Below are 23518 nucleotides of genomic sequence, written 5' to 3'. Positions count from 1 at the left end.
TGTTAGGTCAGAACAAAAAGTGAATGTTTACAACTCTGAGACTAGCAATAATCCCAGATATCCTGTTGTCCAGTACCATAGTATATAGGATTACTGTTTCTAGAAAAATTCCAAGACAGATTTAGCTGTCATTTTCTGTAACTAATAGACAACCCAAGTATATTCTTCACTGATCTGTCATCATCACTATAAATAATAATACAGTGGCTGGCTCATGTGCCAACAACAAAAGCAGCAGATCTAGGATATCCTCAGACAAGGCAAGAGTTTACATAAAGGTGAAATCATCCATATAACTGCCTCCATAATTAGAGGCAGTGGTTGTGTTCTTTGTGATACAGTGGCTTCTATGTAATGAGGCCCAAAGGTTTCAAAATTGCACATACTAATTCCCTACCAACCCTCATGGCAAATAGTTCTACTCAGACTGAAGACTAAAATATATCCAGCTATAATTACATACAAAACTTTTAAGCAATATTGCTATATTTAGCAAAAGCTGTAAATAAAAAACAGGTACTGGGCACATAAAGCTCACACTGATTTTAATAACGTATTAAAATGACTGCTGAATCAGTGTAGCCATAATGGTTAAAAGAATCCACTATGAATGAGGGGACCATTCAACAATAAGGCTCTAGGGCAGTTTTGGGCCTTCCATAGTCTCTGTCAACCTGCCCTATCTCACAGGCTCTTTATGAGGAAAGAACCACATATGCTACCCTGAGCTTCTCACAGGAAGCGGGCAGGGCCCTTACCAGGGCTGTTTAGCCCTTTGATAGAGACTGATTGGTGCCAGGCCTATTACCTGATTTGCTTGACTCACCCAGACCTGGCAGCTTGCTATTGTTCAACAGCAGCCCACCCCCCACCCATGAAAGCCATTTTGGTGTAGTTGTTGAGGTTTCAGGCTAGGATCTGGAAGACCCAGGTTTGAATCCACTCTCCTGTAGAATCTTGCTGGGTGACCTTCTCAATCTAATCTACTTCACAGGATTGTTTTGAGGATAAAATGGAGTAGTTTTAAACTGCTTTGGATCCCCATTGTGGAGAAGAAAAGAAAAAGAATCTTCCATTGAGTCACAACTAACTCATGGTGACTCCAATCATGGGGTGTTATAGGCAGGAGATGAATAAAGGTGGTTGCCGTTGCCTTCCTTTGTGTAGCGACCCCTTCCTCCTTGCTGGTCTCCCCTCCAAGTACTGATCATGGCCAGTCCTGCTTAGCTTCCAAGTCCTTATGAGCTCAGACCAAACTGGGCTATTTGACCTATTGTGGAGAAAGGTGTGGTTGTAAGTTAACTAATAAATATGGATGAAGATGAGGGGCAGATAAAAGGTAGGTTGGTAGGTGGGGAGAAGGAAAAAGAAAAATGAGGATATGGGATTTGCCAGGAGCAGGAAAAGCAGAAGAAGTCTGGGATAAAGGTACAGAGGGGGAAAGTCTTTGTAAGTTCCCCAGTGTGCCCATTGGGTACAGCATGGCAGCTGACAGTGCACAAATGGGCCATAGTTTTCTCAAGTAGAGGCTGCTGGCTGAGAGAGGTAAAATTGAAGACGGGGACAGATAAAGGTAGGTTTGTTGGTTGGTGGGTGGGAAGGAGAGGATGACGCAGGAAAAGTGGAGAGTAAGGGGAAAGAAATTGTGGAGGAGGGGAAATGAGATTCCCCTTGCAAGTCTTTTTGGTCCCCCACTTGTTTTAATTGATTTGTATAATATGTCTGCATTTTCACCAGTCATCTAATAACTAAACTTCATGGTAAAATAGAATTGATGTTTTTGTGGAATAACAGTATTTCTTCCCCCCCACTGTATCCCTAAATTTTCATCGTTCATTATTTATTTTATGATGACTGGTGAAGTAGGAGCTTCAGTTCATGGATGCCTTTAATTGCGGTGTAAGGAATCTAGATGATGAGTTGGGATATAAAGTGAACATTTTAAGTTCTCAGCTGTTTCACTAGAATTATATTAATATCAAAAGGGCAGAAAACTAAAGAAACATTACAGTGTCCTAAAGAGATGATTTTCAAGGAGAAACTAAACATGTTACCTTTTTCTAAGCGATCAGCACATGGTTGTCTGAGGCATGGCAATGTGGGTGCTGTGAGAACCAGGTAAGTTTCTTTTTTTATAGTCAAGAAGAATATACTACTATAGTGTCAGTTATCTCATGCCGTTGATGTCATAATCACACCTCTCGGCAAGGATGTCACAATATCCTGCCCTTCAGCTAAATGTCAGGGCTGCCATTGGTGGTTTTGTTCCTTCAAAACAACAAAAAAGGATTTCCCCCCAGTACCAATTGTACAACACTTGAAACAAGATGAAAAGACACTGTGTACTTACTGTAAACTAAGGAGTTTGTAGCAGCTTTTTTCCTTCAGTCTCTGTAACATATGTTTTATTTCTAGGGTAAGAAATCTGCAAAACATTTGGCTTCTTGCACAAGCAGGTAAGAACTGCTTTTGTAAATCCTGGGGAAAAAATTCTACTGTAAACCTCCAAGGTTCAAATTTAGAAAGGGTTGGGGGGAAAACAGGCCCAAGTCCTGGCTCTTCTACCAGTATAATTGATGGGCATTTTTTTTGTATAATTGAATTGTTGGTCCAGTCTTCCTTCTATTAAAGAAGTTCTAGAAGCATGACAACATGATGTTTTGGAAAATAAAATGTTATTTAATCATTTACAGCATTTATAGTCTGCCAAACAAAACAAGACTGATTTCAAAGATAATTAAAGCTGTAGATAGCAATAGAACTAAAAGTTAAAATCAATATACAACAAATAAACTAAGAAATATTTCAAGGAAATATTACTGCAAAGAGCCAGAAGCTATAAAACGTTGCATATGCATGTGGTATACATGATATTTTGCCCTATTAATAACTTAAATGTCTTGTTGTTGCAGAACAGTTGGACAAACTGTGACCAGCCCCCACCCTCTCTTCAGAGCAGTCTACTGCAAAAGAAAAGTTCTCTATTATTCTCCAAAGCCTTGTTTCAAAAAGAAACAGCTCCCTAAAGTCAAGGGCCGTGACATGGCAAATAAGGAAAATGAACTGGCATGTGCAGGTAATCTGCCAGCAAAACTGCCTGCTGATGGCCGTACATTCTTACTGAACTCTAGTGAGTCTGGACGCTCTCAGGCAGAAAGTCCTTCGTCAAAGTATAGTGGATTTTTTTCAGAGGTATGTTAAACTTTATTATGTGATGCTTGTTTTTTTCTTAAAGAAAAATGCTGCAAGTGTCCGTTAGTAGTCTGTGTTGGGCGAACAGGGCTGTGTTTGAAGACAAAATTAAAAGGACATAAGGTACAAGGGCACTTGGCATAAGGTACAAACATTTGAAAAAGCCTGTGAGTAAACTTTTTAACTTCTCTGGTCATTCCATCAGAGACCTTGGAGTAGGCATCCTCAAACAGCTGCATTTGGGTGGATGTATGCAGCATCAGGCCTTGCTTCTTGTTGCCTTAACAGCACTCTTGTTAGTGTCTCAGATGTTTAGCTTTGTGGGGCAGACACCTCTGTTTTAGGTAGCTATTCATTCAAAGATATTTCTTCACATGTATTTATATTTAAAATCAACCCCTAGCTTCTTGAAATTCTTTATCCTTTGAATGCCTAATGTTGGAAAGAGTAGAATAGGGTACTTCAGACTTAGGTGCTAGCAAATAATGACACAAGAGCTAGTACAGTTTAGTACAAGCCAATTCCTGTCTCCCTTGGACCTGGTTTCTAGTGGCCATTTCACATGGGCAATGCAATCCTGAGGCCCACCAGACCACTGGTGTCTGCATGCCACCATAACTGTTACACCACCAGTCCACTCCCTAAGGACTCTGGTGGGAGAGCTGTGCTGGCAGCCAAGCCCAGCATGGTGGGAAATCTCCAGAGTCATCCTGGCAATGCCAGCCAAAACTACTAATTGTAGGGCGGCCATAAGTGGCAGAGAATGGCGTGGCCGGGCTGTGTTTCCCGTCGCCAGCTGCCAGTGCTACTCCCCCGCCCTGCAGAAAGTAGATGCACAGGGCAGAAAGACCCCTGCAATCAGGCTCATCACACCTCAACAGAGGTGCCTGCCTTGAGAGGAGTCCTGCCCCGTGGAGGTGGGGGGGAGTCATACTGAAGGTGCAGACAGGGTGCCTGCCCACCCACTTGCCCAGTTTCCATCTCTAAGCCAAACAAGGGGTGAAAACTGGATAGTGAGGAGTAAAAGCAACAAGTCCGGAAATATGCAATTAATGCTGACTTTTATATAGATGTTTCAATAGTGCAAACGTGCAAAGTGCAAATAAATAACATGCAATGAATACAATAAATATAGTTAATACAATTCAGTTGTCCAAGTCATAATATAAATGTCCGAAACAGACCCACAATGGGGATATACTAAAGAGGAAGTCACAAGGCAGTCTTATGGTGGTGGCTCAAGTCCAATGTGATGTAAAATCCGCAGGTGCCGACGGGATTATGCAGGCATCTTATACAATTCCCGTTTCGTATGAAACATACTTCTTGGGCACAAGTACAACTGGACTGAAAAAAATTAATATATAAGTCAAACCTTAATTAATCCATTGAAGTGCCAACGAACATTCGTAGGCATCATGTACTCACAGGTTGCCAATCCACTCCAACGTGACTGCTCAAGACCTATTACATTTCCAAATGAATGACGGACATGGGTGAATGGACAAGACTCATACAGCAGATAAGGGACTCTAAATACATCATTACAACTAGGTTAATGGGCCTAATTTGGCATAGTCCACGTAATTACATCCAGCTGATCTTAAAGGGCTCAGACCCTATATGTACAGTGCAAACATTGCAAATTACAATAAACATTTATTCTATTACAGCGTCACATCCAGCTATTCACCTCATACATAGCAGCGTACCTATACAGAAATTAGGAGGGGGGGGAATCCCACATGGTTTAACACAATAAACATTATAACATTAGGCTGATCTTAAAGGGCTACATACCATATGCACATTACAAACAGATTGTGCATCACCTTCAACCGAAGGCTTCGGAGCCTTGCACCAGGGGGACTTAATAATGAAATTGATTTCTCCTGTTTTTTGGGTTAGCCAGTGGCCCATCTGGGTTCCCCCCCCCCTCATTTTTCTTCACAAGGTTATTGTGCTCTGCAGGATGCGACCAGTTGAAGGTGATGCATAATCTGTTTGTAATGTGCATATGGTCTGCATATGACTTGGACAACTGAATTGTATTAACTATATTTATTGTATTCATTGCATGTTATTTATTTGCACTTTGCACGTCCAGTTTCCATCTCTGACAAGAGCCAGGCTGAAGCACCACTTACTTGCAAGCTGCCCGCTGCTGCCACTCCAAGAAACATGCACTATCTCCATGAAAAGTAAGACCAGAGAGGCAGTGGGATGCTGTGAGGGTCACACCTGCTACCCCTGGCATTCAGGATCAGACCCCCAAGTCTCTGAGAGGCAGTTCCATAGAGATGAGCAGGGGCAGGTTGTGAAAGGAATGACCATTGAAAAGGATGGGAGAGGCTGGAAGGCCTATTGGATGTGATGGAAGCCACAAATACCCATCGTCTTGTAGCAGCTCCAGTAAAACACATCACTGCATCAAAAAGATGTAAGGAGAACATGGGGTGGATCTTGAGAGCCAGGCTCCAGTCCCAGGATGAATGCCCCCAGAGTGGAATGATAGCCTGCAGGTCCAGAGAAATGGCTCTGTGGGTCGTCATCCCCAGATTTCTGAAGTCCATCCCTGCCTCCACAAACAGCAAAGGGGGGAGAGTGGCCTGGCCTTGCGGGGAGGGGTCCTAGAGTTCCCAGGATTTCACTCTGCATCCCCCCCCCCCCCGCATCAATCTCGCCTCCCCATGCAGCTGTCCCTGTGCCTGGCTTATTAGACCCTAGCAGTCCTGTCGGACAATGACAGCCCTCCATGGCACCCCTTCCCCCTGCCAGACACACATGGGCATTGTGCCAAGCCCCACCCCACTGCTTGCAGTGAATTTGTGGGGGGAAGGGGGTGTCAGGCTATGGATGACAGGCTATGGCAGATAGACCCCTGTACCATCACAGCAAGAATCCAGGCTCTTGGTTAGAAGGTTTTATTCAGGAATCAAATTATTTCCATAGGTACGTCCATAGGATTACTCAGAAGCAAGGTAGGCTCCTAAGCATTAAAGATCAGGTTGACAGGAATAACAATACAAGAGAAAATCATTCTACTTAAATACAATCACTCCTCTCCCCTCCTCCCACCAGCCATTATACTTTTGGCAGGAACCATTCCTAAGAACTTCTCGCATATTTCAGTTATCAAGTCTAGACAATGAGAAAGCAGGAGATCAAAGTTGAGACACAGGCCGTCTCCACGCACGCTGGATAATGCACTTTCAATGCACTTTAGTGATCCTTTAGAAGTGGATCTTTTGTTTCACACACAAAAATCCAGTTCCAAATGATCACTGAAGAGCACTGAAAGTGCATTATCCAATGTGTGTGGAAGCAGCCACAGTATTCATGAGAGTGAGCGTCAGATGCCTTGTCCTTTGATAAAACACCTGCAGCTGCTGTGAAAGTCTGTGAACGCAAAGCAAGCCTGTGAAAGCAAAGCAGTTATGGCATGGCAATATGACATCAGGTTATAGCATGAAGCACTGGTTGAGTAATACAGGTAATAATGAGTAATTTGAGTAATACATCAGATAATGGCATATATGGGGCAGACATGACAGCGGGGAGGGAAGCTGGGAGGTGCTTGTTTCTGCAGAGCATCCAAAGCAGTGACAGTACCAACTGTTACTGAACCTACCAACGGATGGGGAAATCAGAGTTCAGACCCAGAACGCACTGTATTCCATCATGCTTCTGCCACAGGAGAGGAGCATTAATACACTGCCACTGTTTGCAGTGTTTAGAACGACAAAAGAATATTTAGGCTACCCTGTTCTTCAGTGGCGAAATATAGTGGTGTGTCATGATTGCTCTCTTTGTCGAAAGGAGGAAGTGAGTTGAGTGGAGTTGGGCCATCACTCCTAAGTATTGTTTACAGAGTTAAGTTTGGGATTGAGTGGCGGAATTAGATCTAGAACACATACTATGGAAATTATTACTGTTAATAATGGTTAGAGCTCTCCAGAATTTCTATTTATTTATTTACATCATTTATAGTCCGCCCGCTCACTGAGACTCAAGGTAGAATTTTTTACATGTTATGGATCGGGGAGGTGGGGGCTTCCTCCCTCCCTCCCTCCCTCTGGTCCTTTGGTCACCAGTAAAGTGCCACCACCCTAGCTGGGAATGAGGCTTTTACTTTACCAGCCTTTGCGGAGAGCTGGTTAGCCTCTGACCTTACACAAAGGTTCTGGTAGATCACCAGGCAGCAGGCATGTGAGTGAGAACTGATATAACTTTATCTTAACCAAGAAAGGTCTTTATTTAACTACAGCAAAAAAGAGAGAGCACACTAGTAAGGCAAAATAGAGTTTTCACCAAGGTTTCTGCAGCTACTCAAAAGAAAATAAACAGTTGTTCTGGTCTAACTTTCACAGTAAGAGTTACCACAGTATAACTTATTCCTCTCCTGCTTTTTACCATTTTTTAAATTCTTTTAGCATATGATTGAGAAGGAGCCCTACTTTGGCTTATTTATCAGCACTAATGAGCCTAAACAGGGTTGGGTTAGTTTGTAACAGTTAAATCTTTTCTGTGCATTTAGGTTTCTGAAGACCATGACACGATGGCACAAGTCCTCTTCAGCAGAAATCTGCGACTGAATGTAGCTCTAACCTTCTGGAGGAGGAGAAGTATAAGTGAGCTTGTAGCCTATTTAGTAAGGTAAATATGGAAAAGATTAAGAGCATGATCCAGTCTTGTTATTGGGCAGTACCTAGATGAGAAGGATTCCCTAAACTTCATAGAGCTGATGCGTGAAGATAGTTTTCAGGTGGGGAGCCACATATCTGATGAAGGGAGCTTGACTCTCAAACTCTTATACCCTGGAAATCTTGTCGGTCTTTAAAGGGCTATTGGACTTGAGTACTGCTTCACAGAGCCACCCTCCTGCTTTTTATGAAGTCTGAGAAATGAAGGCTGTCTTGCACAGAACTCCCATTTCCTGTAATGGTCTCTACTGCTGCCTTTTACACATGCCACTTGGTAGGGGAAAACAAGGCTTTATTGAGCCTATGGGAATTCTCAGTGGGTACTATGCCTGCATTGGACTGGGTCATGCCTTAACAGTTTTATGTGTGTTTGTGTCTTTAACAGGCTGCTATACTTGCCTTAACTTGAGAAGTATTGGTTCCTGCTCTTGAAATACAGATGGTATTTCTATACCATCTAATTATTATCATCATCATCTAATGATTATTATTTATTTTAACTAATGTTTTCAGGATACAAGATCTTGGTGTAGTGGTAGACTGTCTTCCTGTGCTTACCAGCAGGTAGGTAAAAATCTGAGGGAGAAATTGAATGGTATTTGCAGTTTAAAAATGACAAGTTCTTGCATAGTAACACTTTCTTATTTCAGTTTACAGGAAGAAAAACCATATATTTCTGTTGGCTGCTGTGTAGATCTTCTGCCATTAGTAAAATTACTGCTTAAAAGTAAATTTGAAGAGTAAGTTGAAAAACATTATCCTTTGTTGTGGACATTTGGATACTAACAACATTGGTTATCTTCGGCAGTTTATTAATCTCAAACCATTCATAGAATTGAATGGCTAGATGGGGCCCAGAAAAAATTTAGTCTGGCTTCCTTGTTTATGAACAATAACACACAGATACATCATCATCACTTTAACTGCTAACTTTTTACTTGTAGCAGTAGAAAAGAGCAAGAGTCCAGTAATAGCTGAAAGCTCATACCCTGTCACAAATTTTGTTAGTCTTATGGGTGCTACTGGACTGTCGCTCTTTTCTGCTGCTACAAACACAGCTACCCATCTTGATCTTTCTACTTGTAATATGCTTTAAATAGGTGTTAATTTTAGACATGCCCCCTCCCACACAAAATATAATTTAACCAGGCTAAATGGCGTTTAATCCAGATTCCATTTTTTAAAAAAGCACAGAGAAATAAAACCCTGGAATTCTGTACTGAATGTTCTGGAAGAAAATTTCTTCCTACCAACAAATGTGATTATCAGATCTAAAGTGTAAACCCTTCCACTTTACCTCCAAAGAGAATAGGTCCATGACTGTTTCCACACCACTTATTTGCCCTGAGTTCAGTGCTGTTCTGTACACCTCCAGAGTTTTCCCTGTCTTTTCTCCAGTCTGTCTCAAAGCTGTTTTGTTGTGAAATTTTGTTTTGAAATTATAAAAACAACATTTGATTTATATACCGCCCTTCAGGACAACTTAAAGTCCACTCAGAGCAGTTTACAAAGTATGCCATTATTATCCTCACAACAAAACACCCTGTGAGGTGGGTGGGGCTGAGAAAGCTCCTAGAAGCTGTGACTGACCCAAGGTCACCCAGCTGGCTTCAAGTGGAGGAGTGAGGAATCAGACCCGGCTCTCCAGATTAGAGTCCCAGCACTCTTATCCACTACACCAAATTGGCTCTCATAGCTACCTTAGAATCATAGAGTTGGAAGGGGCCATACAGACCATCTAGTCCAACCCCCTGCCCAGTGCAGGATCAGCCTAAAGCATCTCTGACAAGTATTCATCCAGCCTCTTCTTGAAAACTGCCAGTGGGGAGCTCACCACCTCCTTAGGCAGCTGATTCCACTTTTGAACTACTCTGACCGTGAAAAAGTTTTTCCTAATATCCAGCCGGTACCTTTGTGCATGTAATTTAAGCCCATTGCTTCGGGTCCTACCCTCTGCTGCCAACTGGAACAGCTCCTTGCCCTCTTCCAAATGACAGCCTTTCAAATATTTAAAGAGAGCAATCATGTCCCCCCTCAACTTTCTCTTCTCCAAACTAAACATTCCCAAGGCCCTCAGCCTTATCTTGATGGCTGTTCTGTGGATAGTAACGTTTGGATTTTCCCTGCCCCATCTGCATGGTAGCTATTTCCCACCTGCCACCAGGGAGCTTTTTAAAATAGGAAATTGGAAATCATTACAGCGTTTATACTGTTTATCAATGCATGTATTAGGACTTCTGAAATCCCAGCTGTTGCTTTTTTAAAAGTCTCTAATCCATTTAGTTGCAGATATAAGAGGAAAAACATATCTCTGCAATGCATTTTTAAAAATGAAAGTTGTGATTTCAAAGAACTTGATATGCAGATGGTTATAACAATAAGATATTCAGTAGCTGATTGTTTGGAGGAAAAAAATGAAAAAGCCCTAGTGGCCAAGAGAAGGGGATGGCCAGTGGCCACTATTACAGGCCTAGAGCAGGGAAACTGGGAAAATATGCAGTGTGAAATCCCAGTACTGATCCACTGCATCATCAACAGTAGCAGTGACAGGGAAACAACATAAGCCTGTCATCCTGTGAAAAACACTCATGATATGATAGCAAGTGTAATTGGAGGATCCCTTTGTAGCACAGTTACATTGTTTGTACAGGTTTCTCTTCAACTATGGAGTCCCCTACAGTATTTGCAGCACAAGGGTAGACTTTGATGATCAAGGAGCAAATTATTTATTTTTCTTTATAAGAAACTTACAATAGATTTCTGTGAAATTAGCATCTGTGCCTACTTCTAAATAGTTTAAAACAAGCAGGGATTGCCACAACCCTGCTTGTTTTAAACTATTTGGCCTGGTCTCCCACTCCCCCCGCCCCTCCCCAGCTAGGAATATTGCACACCCACAGTCTCCTTTTTTGTCCCCTTCTCACTACTGACTTCCTGCTTTTCCTTCTTCCCATTGGTCTGCCTATTTCCATGCTGCTCAGCCTGTCACCCCCTCTCTGTTCTGGCCTCTTGGCCATCTGCCTCCCCAACACTCTGCCTCCTGTTCACCTGCTACCCTGCTGCACTGATCTCCTGTCCATCTCCCTTCCCTGTCTTTCTGACTGCTCAGTTGTGGAGGGGGGCAGAGGCAGTGGCTTCTGCTTACACGCAGCGCTGCCTCATCCAGTTCTTTTGGCTGGCCAGTGAAGACACATTATCTGTGCTTGTGCAACCAACTCTTGCCCATTGGGGTGGGGGAGTGTTTGCCCCCCCCCTCAATTTTTTAACTTTACATTTTTCTGCAAACCTGGGAGGACCCCCACATTTGCTAAAAAATCTTGCTTCTTTCTGTCTACATGGCTCTGGTTTACAAATTTAATTATCCACAAATGGGGCCATGTTTACTATTAGATATAATAACAAGTGGGAGACCCACAAAGACTTTCAAAGGGTATCTCATTTTCCCTTCCCCGAAAGCCCTCATAGCCTGTCCCCTTTTCCTGTTTCCTTCTCTCCTTCCCACCCACCAGCCAACCTATCTTTATCTGCCTCCCTTTGTTCACCTTCCCTTTCTTCCCTCTCCTGGCAGCCTTCTTTGCTGGTGATTCAAACTTGATATCCCAGCTTCTAGTCTGAAAATGCTAACCACTACCCCACACTGTCTTTCATGGAATGGCTGCTATTGAACATTAGCAAGCAGCTGGGCCTGGCTCCAATGAGTCCTTTCTTAAAGGTCAAAACAGGGCTGTGCTCCCCCAGTCATTTATTGACCAAAACTAAGGCTATCATTTCTTTGTCACCTTCCTTGTCTCAGGTTTTAGATTGTGGGCTCCTTAGGGCAGAGACTTGCCTTGTTGTGCTCTGTAAGGCGTCAAGGACATTGACTGCTCTATGTAATAAAATATCTACCATTTGACTCAGCCAACTGTAAATTGGCTGTAAATGAACTCCCTGATGTCCAAGCCGGCTTTCGCAGAGGCAGAGGAACCAGGGATCATATCGCCAACCTCAGGTGGATTATGGAGAAATCAAAAGAATATCACAAAGACCTCTATATTTGCTTTATTGACTATGCCAAAGCCTTCGATTGTGTCGACCATAGCAAGCTCTGGCTTGCATTGAAGCAGATTGGAGTACCAGCCCATATAATCAGACTGATCAGATCACTGTACACTGACCAAGAAGCGACAGTACGAACTAGATATGGAGATACAGATTGGTTTAAGATCAGAAAAGGCACCAGACAAGGCTGTGTTCTCTCCCCATTCCTCTTCAACTTATATGCAGAAGTAATCATGAGGAAGCTCAACCTGGATGAGATGAACATTGGGGTAAAGGTCGGTGGCAGAACAATCAGCAACCTGCGATATGCAGATGACATTACACTGCTAGCAGAGAAGGCTAAAGATCTGAAGACTCTGATCATGAAACTAAAGACAACAAGTAATGGGGTTTCAGCTGAACATCAAAAAAACAAAGATCATGACCAACACTAACAAACGAGTCCATATCAAGATAAACAATGATGAAATCGACGTGGTTGACAACTTTGTCTTCCTAGGTTCACAAATCAATAACACGGGTGACTGGACACCTGAAGTAAAGCGGCAAATCACATTTGGACGCTCAGCAACGGTCAGCATGGATTCGATCTGGAAATGCAAAGATGTCACAATAAGCACCAAGCGCCGACTGGTCACAGCCATTGTGTTTCCTATAACAACCTACGGATGTGAAACATGGACCTTAACAAAAATGGACAGGAGAAAAATTGACTCATTCGAACTGTGGTGTTGGAGACGACTCCTGAGGATCCCTTGGACAGCAAAAGTAACAAACCAAGCTGTCTTGGAACGCATAAAACCTGACATGTCTCTGCAGGGGAAGATTACAAAGCAGAAGCTCAGCTATTTCGGGCATGTAATGCGGGCCAACTCACTAGAAACATCAATGATGCTAGGAATGGGGAGTGGAATGAGGAAGAGAGGAAGATCAAAAACCCGCTGGCTGGATACCATCATGAAAGACACTGGACTGAACATGAAGGAATTGAAAGAAGCAGTCAGAGACAGAAAGGCCTGGAGGGATACGATCTACAGAGTAGCCAAGGATCGGACACGATTAAATGGCTAGGATTGGATTGGAACTGTAAATTGGGCCTAAACTAATAGGACCCAGTGGAATAGCCACATTAAGTATGTGTAAACAAAAACAAGAACCCTGTGGTGCCTAAAAGGCATGTATTGCAGCATAAGCTTTTGCATACTCAAGACTTTTTTGTTTTAGGAGATGTAAGACAGGCCAGCTGCTACCAGTAGACTGCTATGTAACTAGACTGAGAATAAAGGAAGAAAAATTGACAATTATTTTTCTTTTCAACTCAAGCATGGAGTCCTGGGTGTGTGAGTGCATGTGTGAGTGGATTGCACTTCAATGATTCAATAAACCTAGATCATACATAATCCTGCACATATAATTAGTACACAAAGCCTGAATATAAAACTACTCACAGTTTACACTATTTGTACTCTAAATGATTACAGTGCCCCAACGGTTGGCTTGAAGACTGAAAGACTTGTTGCTTCCTCTCCCCAGCCTGGTTTTTCTGTCCTCCCTCCCACCTTTGTGCACCAGGCACAGCCCCATGATTGCCTTCAGCTTTCTCCTGGTTGTAGCAGAAGACAGCAGAAGTTCAAAACAAAGGCTAAGGAGCGCTTGTGACTGAGCTCTGTTTGCAGCAGAACTTGTATCCTAACAAGAATTCAGTTTTGTGCTAGACGTTTTGCACAGCATTTCTTTTAAGGGCTGACTCCTTTTCCTGCGCCTCTTTTTAAACTCTAATAGAGTCCACAGGTTGAGGTCCACTGGTGCTTTAGGTGCTATGAGCAAGTTTCAGATCATAAAAGTGACCTGCCACCTGGAATTGTCAAGGTTAGAGTGTAAGAGTAGTATCTAGGAGACCCGGGTTTGAATCCTCATTCGACGAAAGAAAGCCTGCTGGGTGACTTTGGGCCAGTTACACACTCTTAGCCTAACCTACTTTGCAGAGTTGTTGTGAAGATAAAATAGAAGAGAGTAGAGCAATGTAAACTGCTTTGAGTTCCAATTGGGGAGAATGAAGTAAATAGTAGAAAGTGCCCAGTTGCTTGGGAGCAGTGGATATTTTGTTACAACACTAAAATGTTCTGTTCCAGATATGTGATAGTTGGCTTAAATTGGCTGCAGGCTGTGATTAAAAGATGGTGGTCAGAACTCTCTGCTCATACAGAAAAGATAGAAGATGGGTAAGTTGCATCTCTTAAACTTATTGCTACAATGTGTTAATTTTAATGTAATACTTTTAACTTACCTTGACTCTCAAGTGGGAGGTTGGAATTACAGATGTTGAGCATGAATGTATTGTATTGCTTTCATAAGTTTATTATTGCTTGGAAGAATAAATGTAGTCAAAATTAGAGGTGTGCACTGCAAACATTTATTTGGGGTTCTGATATTATGTGGTGTGCTTTTCAGAATACCAGAACTTTTGGGGGTGGGTGTCCCAATTTAGTCATTTTTTTGTATTCCAGAATTCCCACATCCAAAATGCATGCTCTGAAAAGCTATCCTGAAATTAAAAGGAAAATCCCCCTCTGCGCCCGCCTCACAATAGCCTTTTAATGTTTTAAAAACATAAAGAAGGAAAGGAAGGCATGACTTAGGAGTCTGGCCTTCACTGGCCCAATGGCAGCTTTCTGGCGCTGTATTGCAGCTGACCACTTGCTCCATCATTCAGTTAGCAGGAGTCAGTGGAGCCTGCCCAGGCCCCAACAGCCAGGCACTTCAGAAGCTTCCAAAGCCTAGCCAGCCAGGATCAGAGCCAGGACACTGTGCACAGGCCCAGTGGGGGAACCCCCGCCCCCGCAAGCTGTTTTCTGGCTGTCAGGGCCCAGGTGGATTCCATTGACTCTTACTGATGGAATGAAGAGCCAGCAGGTGGCTGCAGTGCGTCCCTTGAGAGCCACCAGTGGGCTAATGAATTCTGGTCCAGTAAGTCATGCCTGCCTTCCCTTTTTTCGGGTAGGTAATGTTCAATGTGTGGTGCCAAAAGGTCTCCTTTTTAAAAAAGGGGGGGGAGTTAAATGTTATGGGAGCGAGGAGAGACCTGCCCATCTTATTTCTTCCCTGAAATCCAAAATAATTCCTGAAATTCCATACATACTAAAAAGTTATCTTCTGGAATCTTAGAAGTGTTTACATTACTCCTAGCATTCTGGAAGTGTTTCAAATATATATATCCAAACCAAGCCAAAATGGCTAATTTCAGATATATTTTAGGCTCTGATATATCCAAATGCACACCTGCAATCAAAAAATGACCATGTTACCAAAATATGTTTCTGTTTAACATAAAATCGTTAGACCTGTGACATTGTTCCCCTCCTGTTTCTCCCCAGCCTCTTCAGAGGTTTTCTTCCATTGCTAGCATTTCTATGTTTGCAAGAGCCTTTATGTACATGGAAGTGTTGGCAGCATCAGAAGTAAGGAAAGGGCACCTTTGGAACTAAACTTCTGCCTCAGACTTGTGAACTTTTACTAAATACAAACTTACTATTTACCAGAAATCCAAATATGCCACCCCACCAGTTTAAGGGTCACATTCACAGAGTTTGTACAGATAAACATTAAACTGCCTTGTCCAACTTTCTTAAAATTTCATTGAGAAGTTTAGAATCTTTAATCTTTTTTTAAACTGGGAAAGATAAAACAATATATATGAGCTGAAAAAGAATGGTACTGTAAAGTATTCAACGTGGTGTTCAAATTACAGTATTGTGTGAGTAATATATTTGTTCTGAAAATGTATATAATCTAGTATTAAGGCATCCATTACCTACTATCAAGATACGTTGACAGCTGAAAACCTGTCCTGAGAGAGTTACCATAGTACATCTCTGACGTCTGTATCATTCTGTGTCTTACTTCCTTTCCTGCCTAGAAATATTCAGATTTTAAAAGAACAATTAAGTGGATTATGGAAACAAGAAAATCATCTTACTTTGGTTCCAGGATATACGGGTAACATAGCAAAGGTAACATATTTAAGTGATATTTGTTAACCAAAATAATTTTATGCGTTATACAGATGTGATAGCAAGTTACTTTATTTCTTTAAAATATATTCAGTGAATGAATCAGGTGGAAACCCAAATAGACTTATTCGATATCAGGTAATGTTAACATATTGCCCTAATTTTTGATCTGGAGATGGAGCAGCAGATGATGTGTTAGCTCTCCTTTTTATCACCTTATCAGACTTACCTGTTGTCACCTCTCCTAGTGACCCATTCAAAATACCTACATACACATAGTTTGTTTTTGTGTGCATTGGTTCATTTTTGCTTTAGGTCATTTTTTTGCCTCTTGGTTCTTTGCCTAATCATCAGTCTGTTTTGTACTTTCTTTCCTGTGACTTTCCTGTGATGTTGGCCCAGGATGCAGTGCTACTCCCTCCCTTCTTCTCAATATTGTTGCCTTTGTATGCTTGGATCCCCTTTTGGAAAAATGTGTTCTTAGTAACAGGAAAAATTAAAATGAGAGAGGTGAAACTTATCTCTTGTTCTCTGGATTATTAGCAACGGGGAAAGAGTAGCAATATTCAGAGTGATTCTGAATGGCTTATCTTAACTTTAAAACAATCCTGGGAAATAGGTCAGTTATATAGTCGCTATAAGAATAGGAGACTGAACCAGAGAGAGGCTTATTTAAGATCTCCGAGTGAGCTCATGGCAGAAGCAAGATTTTAATTTGCGTTTTCCTGACTCATGGCTTACTTTAGTGAGTATGCTGCACCAACTCATGGAGAGGCAGGCATGGGAGAAGAGGGGAAAATCCTGTCTTGGTCCACACACACAAATGAGTGCCTCTGCTGTCTCTTCTGCTTTCTGTTACTTTTGGGGATTGGCGGAGGAAGGGCACACAAGAACAAGGAGTCATCTTTCTCCATTTTGTTGATAGCTCTGACCATGGTGCTATTCTAGCAAAAGCAATACAGGAGGGCATATGCAGGAGACGGGGAGATTTCCTACAATATGTGCAGTTCTCTCTCTTTCTTGCAAGAGCATCTATTACTAGAAGAAGGAAGAGCAGGGTGTATGCAGGAAAACTACTTAAAATTTTATAGTAACTCAACAGTCCACTGTAAAGAGGCTTGTAAGTCATATGAGGCAGTTCTGCCAGTCAAGCAACACTTGCCTCCATGAGAATGCTTAGGTCTAATTGCCGCCGCTGCCGCCACTTCCCAAGACATCAGTGTTAGGGCAGGGACAGTATCTGTCATCAATGTAGGTTTTTAGAAGGAAATGTTATCTGAGCAAGATTAGACATTCCTGTAAATTAACTAAATGATTCTAAACAATTCTAAAATATGCTTCATGTCCGGAGGCAAACACCACTTGGCAAAAGTCTTTGGTGGTACAAAGGATAAGGATAGCCTACCCTTGGAATCTAAACCCTAGCCTGCCATGAATACCTTTGAATTAATGTAAATCTTTCCCCTTCTACTTTCCAGGATGTGGATACTTATTTATTACAGCTGCACTGACATTCTTGGAGGACATAAGAGTGTGTATATATATGTGTGTGTGTGCATGTAACTGTGTTGGCTAAAAAAGCCCTTCAGATAGCTCTGGACAGCATACTGCTTCGAAAGCGACATCATTTACGAACTGTCTTGACAGAAGAGACTAGACTTTCAGTACTGTTTAATATAACCACTAAAATCCATCTGCTTCACATTGAAGTGGAAAAATTTCTAATAGGAGCAACTTTTACTTCAGTGAGGTGAAAGTGCACTATGAAAACTGTATGTAATGCCTTGCTGCATCTGGGGATTTATTCAGTTGGTGAAGTAATGAAACTACTACTGTGTTTCTTCTACATCATTGTATAAAACAACAACACTTAATCATGAAGATGGGATTACAGAACCAGTTACTAGGAACCACAAGAGACCAGTCGCCATAAATATTTTTAAACTTTTTTGTGTATGAACTGTAAAATGTTTGTATATATGTATATATTGAACATATGTTAACGTTTAAAACATTGATCTGCTGTATTAAAACTCTGAAATGTCTGCTATATTAATCAAGACATTAAAGACTATTTTTGTTGCACTCCTGAGAGACTATATATAGCAAGAGGCCTTAACTACTAAGCATTGCAAATAGCCAATATATTAAGATATAGCATAGAGAGATGAAAGCTCTTTATTAAAAGTTCATCAAGGTGGTGTTTATATACTGTGTATAAATCATTTTGAAACAGTTTATATTCTTAAATATTTAGATGGATATTTCCACTGTCTGACATTCTAAAAATATAGGCACAGAGGAAAACCCACTTGGAAATATCAACAGAATGGTGTGAATCTGTACTCCTAGCGTTTTTTTAAAATACTTAAATTTTCTAGCGCTCTACTCTATCACTTCACATTACATGCATTCTCAATTTTATTACTATGTTCGTTTTAAAAATTATGTTAAAATAATTTTACCTGGGCCCCCCACCTTACCAGGCACCTCAGCTGCTGTACTCCAGATATTTTATCTCCTGCTCCAGAAATGTTTACAGCCAAGGTAAGCCTGTGCTTTTCAGATTCAAAAATGCATATGCTACCTCCTCAACAAGTGGTGCTGGAGATTTTGCAGGTGTACTTGCCCAATGGCTATTTTTCTTAACGATTACTCTTAAGCAGAAAAGCAATGCAGTACTTAAACACAAATGTTTATAGCTGTATTTTGTCCTACTGACTTGTAATTTAGTTCCAGTCTGCTGCTGCTGACCAGCTAGATTAAAAAGTTTTGATGGGCTTGATGACACCTGTTTTATGTAACTAGTAAATATGCTTGTCCAAATAAAATTATATGACGTGCAGGTGAGCACTAAAACTGATGTATTTTTACAGTGCAACTAAATTCATTGTTGGGTTAATTTTTATTAAAGATGGCTTGAGACTTATACTTCAGCTGCCTCTGTGTATGCAACTGCAGCATGTTATACAGAAGCCTGTCGGGAAAAAAGCCCTCACTGAAAAAATTTTCTGACATTTCAAAAATGGGAGTAAAAGTACATGTGTGGATTTGTTATTGTATCTATACCAGTTTCCTGTAAAAATTGTCCCCCATGCATGCAGACTTTGATAGATTACATATCCTCAGGTTTCAGGCAACACAACTTTATTTGATGATGAAAACTTGTATTCAATGCAGCCCTCAACATTATCTTTGATTTTTACCTACAAAGATACAGTATGTTGTGCTCAAGAATGTTTCCTCAGTAATACAGCAATTGGAACTGTTTGAGGCTAAAGGCATTCAGGCATATATTAAGGAGGACTTTGTTCTTTGAAGTATGAATGTGGAAACTCCCAGGCAGTCTTGCTGTAACACTCATAAAGAACCAATTTGAATTGTTTGTATTATGTATTCCAATACTACTGGATGTTCCACTAAAGATTACCTGTGAAAAGGCAGAAAAGTAAAACACAAACTCTTATTTCATTCCAGAAGAAGTCTGATATTCTGAAGAAGTCTGATATTCTAAAATCTGTGTGTCACTGTGTCTTCCCACAGTGCTTGTGCAGTGTCTTGCATACACCCAACTAGATTGTGGAAGTCAATTTTGCTGTGTTCAATGAAGGTTACTTTCAAGCGTGGCTGTTCTCCCCAGTCCAAGGACTTGTTTACTGTTACAGCTATTATTCAGAGTGAGCTGTCAGTAGAAATAGTTGAACTCTGTTTCTGGGCCACAATCAAATCCCTGATGGGTTGATGTCTGACTTGTCAATGGGCTCACAGTTGTTGGGAGGGGTTAAATGCTGGCTGGATAGGAGGCTCTTAAAACATATTATGGACTCTTCCCAGAGAGCTTTTCTCCTGAAGTCAGAAAGTCTAAGAAGCCTGAACAGTAAATTCTGCTACTGAGCTTTTCTAAAACCTGGCTAATTCCAGACTCTGGTAGTAGCCTAACAGTGTAATCCTAAAAAGAGTTAAGATTACACTGCTAGGCTTACAATTGCACTGTTTGTTGTTTTATATTTTGTGTCTCTTCCCCCCCCCCCCCGCATCTGCCGCCAGTACTTAGCAAAATGAATAGCTGAGGAAAGCATGGAGATGAGTAAATGCGGCATGAGTAAGTAACACAAATATCTGCCAGCAATGATGTTTTGCTTTGCTTAAACAGCTGCTGAAGTATAATGACAAAGTACTGAGCTGTGAATTGGATTGTCCTCAGGCAATCCTACCTTTGCCATGAACTCACTCGGTGGTCTTAGGCACTCCGTTCTGTCTGTCTGTCTCATCTGCAATAGGAGGGTGATAACAGCCTTGCACTATTTCATAATCTGTAAACACCTGTATGTATGTAGCACTTCACTATTTTCTCAAATTCTTTCATATTCTGATCCATTACATTGGTATTGGACAATGGAGTCATTTTAAAACATCAAGATATTTTCTAAAGCTGGTCGGGCAAAGTATGCTTTTGTTAATATGGTCACAACTAGGGATGTGTGCTGAGATATAACTAGAAAATACCAGTAATTTTGGGTATAGTCAGGTAGCCAATGCAATATTTGAGATTCTAAGGAATAACAGAATCCAGGTTGCCTATTTTTCTGGAAACAGGAATATCCGTGACCAACATTTTAAGAATCCCAGGCCTGTTTTTTCCCTCTGTAACAAGTTTCTTGGGTAATGGGGAAGGCAGCTCCTCACCAGTGTAAATCTCATCTGGCCCAGGGAAGGTGGCTCACAGCTGGCATGAGCCAGGCACAGGGCCTGACAGAGCTAGGTCTGGTTGGCACCTAATTCTCTTCCTCCTTTGTAGGGGCCAGGCCCTTTTCCAGGACTTTTTTCCTCCAAATCTGCATGCCTGCAAGTAGGATAGCTGGGGACGCTTTGTTCTAGGGGCTTGCAGAATTGGACCCCCTCTCCCTTTGTCTAATTTTCTTGAAATTTAGGGGATCTTTAGTGGACAGGCAGCACTAGCTACCTGCAATTTTTTAAATTTATTTATTTATTGGATTTTTAGCCCGCCCTCCCCGCAAGCAGGCTCAGGGCGGGTTACAATCATAAAGTACAATAGGTAAAACCAATAAAAATAGCATCTCAGTGCAAACATGGATATCCACATTCCAGATGGGGCACCATTCCCCCTTTCCCTGCCCACCATACACAAGGGAAGAAAAGAGTGGAGTTGGTGAACCTCTAACTCCTCAAGCATGGGGAGGCAGGTGGACCATATGCTCCCCCACCCCCACCCCCCCACTGACAGGAGACCGGCAGGGAGGCTAATTAGATTGATCCAGTGCTGGCCTCAACCATATGCCTGGTGGAACATCTCTGTCTTACAGGCCCGCTGAAAAGATACAAGATCTTGGTGGGCCCGAGTGTCTTCCAACACAGTTCCACCAGGTTGGGGCCAGGACAGAAAATGCCCTGGCCCTGGTCAAGGCCAGCTGAGCCTCCCTGGGGCCAGGGGCCACCAGTAGATGTTTACTTGCAAATCTAAGAGCTCTCCGAGGTACATATGGTGTTACATTTTGGTGTTACTTGGTTGAAAAACAGTTACTCCAGCCTTCCCCCTCCTCAGAACCTCCCCCCCCCCACACACAAATAATGGGATCTGAATAATTCTGGAAATTTAGAAAAACGTAAAGCCAGAACAGACTGGGAGGACGTAAATACCAGTATTTATGACCTTGAGATCTGGACACAACTATCGGCAACAGAGCATCCGACCCAAATCTGGTTCCTGGAATGTACAGCGGCTCTGCTCTAATAACCAATTCCCAAGCAAAATAGATTGCATAAGGAATACCTGTGATTATGGCACTCCCTTGAAATCCCAGGAAGATTTTCTGCCTTCACTATTTTCACCTTCACGTTAAGCTAATTTCTGTGCTGCCTTTCTCAAGAATTCAGTTAAACCGTCTCAAAATTATTAAAATATTTTACTAGTTAATTTTTAAATATCTATGAAAAATAACTGTTTAAATAAGGCAAAGAATGCTGCCACTTTTGCAACGGATAGGAAGCCTTAGGGTCTTCTAAAGGCATACAGACTTGAAGTGGCCTCTGTGAAGAGAATGCCATAGGATCCTTGCCCTGCAATCTACCGGTTCTTACGGAAAAAAATATCTTAATGAATGGTGGGTAATTGGATGGGTGGTTTTTTAAAAAATGCAGGAACCAAGCCATTAGGTAACCATGCTTGATTTCCAGCGGCACAAAATAATATGCCATATTTAATCATAATGAGACTGTAGATTTAAATTCAATAGCAAGCTGCAATTTAAATTATTAGTGAAGCAGCAGACCACCACACAACCTTACTCCTCACAAAGATATTAAGAGATCAACACAGATTTGATACAAGTTTGATTTATAAGAACCCTGGTGGTCAACAGCATTGTCAGAAGGAACACATCTGTTCAGCCTTTATTAGGACTTGCATTTCAGAAACTTATGGACAGAGAGATTAAAAAAGCAGGACCAAATTGGAACATACTTCTTGAGCCAAAGACAATTAATTGTGATGTAGCTGCCAAGAACAGTATGCCTGGGGCCTGTAACACAATAAATGCTATCAATAAAAATGCTAAATGGTTTCTTCTATTGTAATTGTTAAGAATAGATATACAAAATAGCTTACAGCCTCCTAAGCTATCAGCTGCCACACTGTAGTCTAAATGAGATATTCAGTACCCCCAAATGCCAACCCAACAGATGCAGAAGTAGCACTAGAGATTTATCTTAGTAGCCAAACAAAATTATTCAGATGGAACTAAGAACTACTTGTAGGGGCGGAGAAAGGATTTGATCATATCCCTGCTTGCAGCATTTAAATTTTCCTGTTGTCTTTGAAGGTGCTGTTTTGAGACTGAAGGTTATTTTATATCCCCAAGCAATCTGACAGGAGTCACAGTGATAAGAGTCCAGATATCATACAGCAGTGTTTGTGGTCACTGTCTCTAAAGAGAGCAAGATGTTTCTCAGGGTAAATACTGACTTAATATTTCAAAATTATATTGATGTCTAACTACTAAGTTTAAACGGCTAATGTTGGGATTCAAGCTTTTGATTGCTATTGTTGCATCTCTTCATTGTATGTAAAGCTCCTGGAGAACAGGATTTACCACTGAAACAGCATGTGTGAGCATGGCAGGAAGCCTGGCTGCCTAATTTGCTGGTTATGTGGCCTAATTTTTAATACATGTAAAAGCAAGAAATAAGGGTTATTGTTGAAGGAGCAATAACTACCTGCTCACATAACCTGCGTTAATTACTTTGGTTGTTCTTTTATTTTACAAGTTAACATACAAAGATTGTATTAACATGTCACTTCTCGTGTGCTTCCCTGTCAGTTCTAGAGGCTTAGTGGAGACCCTACAGATCCTTGATTACAGCAGGCTTTCCCTAAACCTCTAGAGTCATAATCACATTTGAACAGTGTATAGCAAGAATATGGAAAGCACAAAAGGCGAATCCCTTGCCACAGCAGATATGCTGGAAGCTCAAGCAAGGGATGTTGTTCCATTCAGAAGGCTCTGAGGCTGTCACTGAGCCTCGGAAAATTTGACAAAACATCACACGAGGGAG

At 41.6% G+C, this 23518-nt stretch overlaps 1 protein-coding gene across 2 annotated transcripts in view; it reads left to right on the top strand.

The window, feature by feature from the left end:
* Window positions 1-18877, top strand: part of KATNBL1 (katanin regulatory subunit B1 like 1) — a 31056-nt gene extending 12179 nt beyond the window's left edge. For both annotated transcript variants that reach the window (XM_054972086.1, XM_054972087.1), the window contains exons 3-10: window positions 2416-2456; window positions 2913-3192; window positions 7730-7848; window positions 8409-8459; window positions 8546-8635; window positions 14069-14158; window positions 15853-15946; window positions 17425-18877. In XM_054972086.1, coding sequence (XP_054828061.1) covers window positions 2416-2456; window positions 2913-3192; window positions 7730-7848; window positions 8409-8459; window positions 8546-8635; window positions 14069-14158; window positions 15853-15946; window positions 17425-17457 — 798 coding nt within the window. In that variant the 3' untranslated portion in view covers window positions 17458-18877. The remainder of the gene's footprint in view (window positions 1-2415; window positions 2457-2912; window positions 3193-7729; window positions 7849-8408; window positions 8460-8545; window positions 8636-14068; window positions 14159-15852; window positions 15947-17424) is intronic.
* Window positions 18878-23518: the final 4641 nt, after the last annotated feature.

Source organism: Eublepharis macularius, chromosome 2 (genome assembly GCF_028583425.1).
Source record: "Eublepharis macularius isolate TG4126 chromosome 2, MPM_Emac_v1.0, whole genome shotgun sequence".
Classification (NCBI taxonomy): Eukaryota; Metazoa; Chordata; class Lepidosauria; order Squamata; family Eublepharidae; genus Eublepharis; species Eublepharis macularius.
Note: the sequence above shows the minus strand (reverse complement) of the source record. Positions and strands in the feature narration are given on the sequence as shown.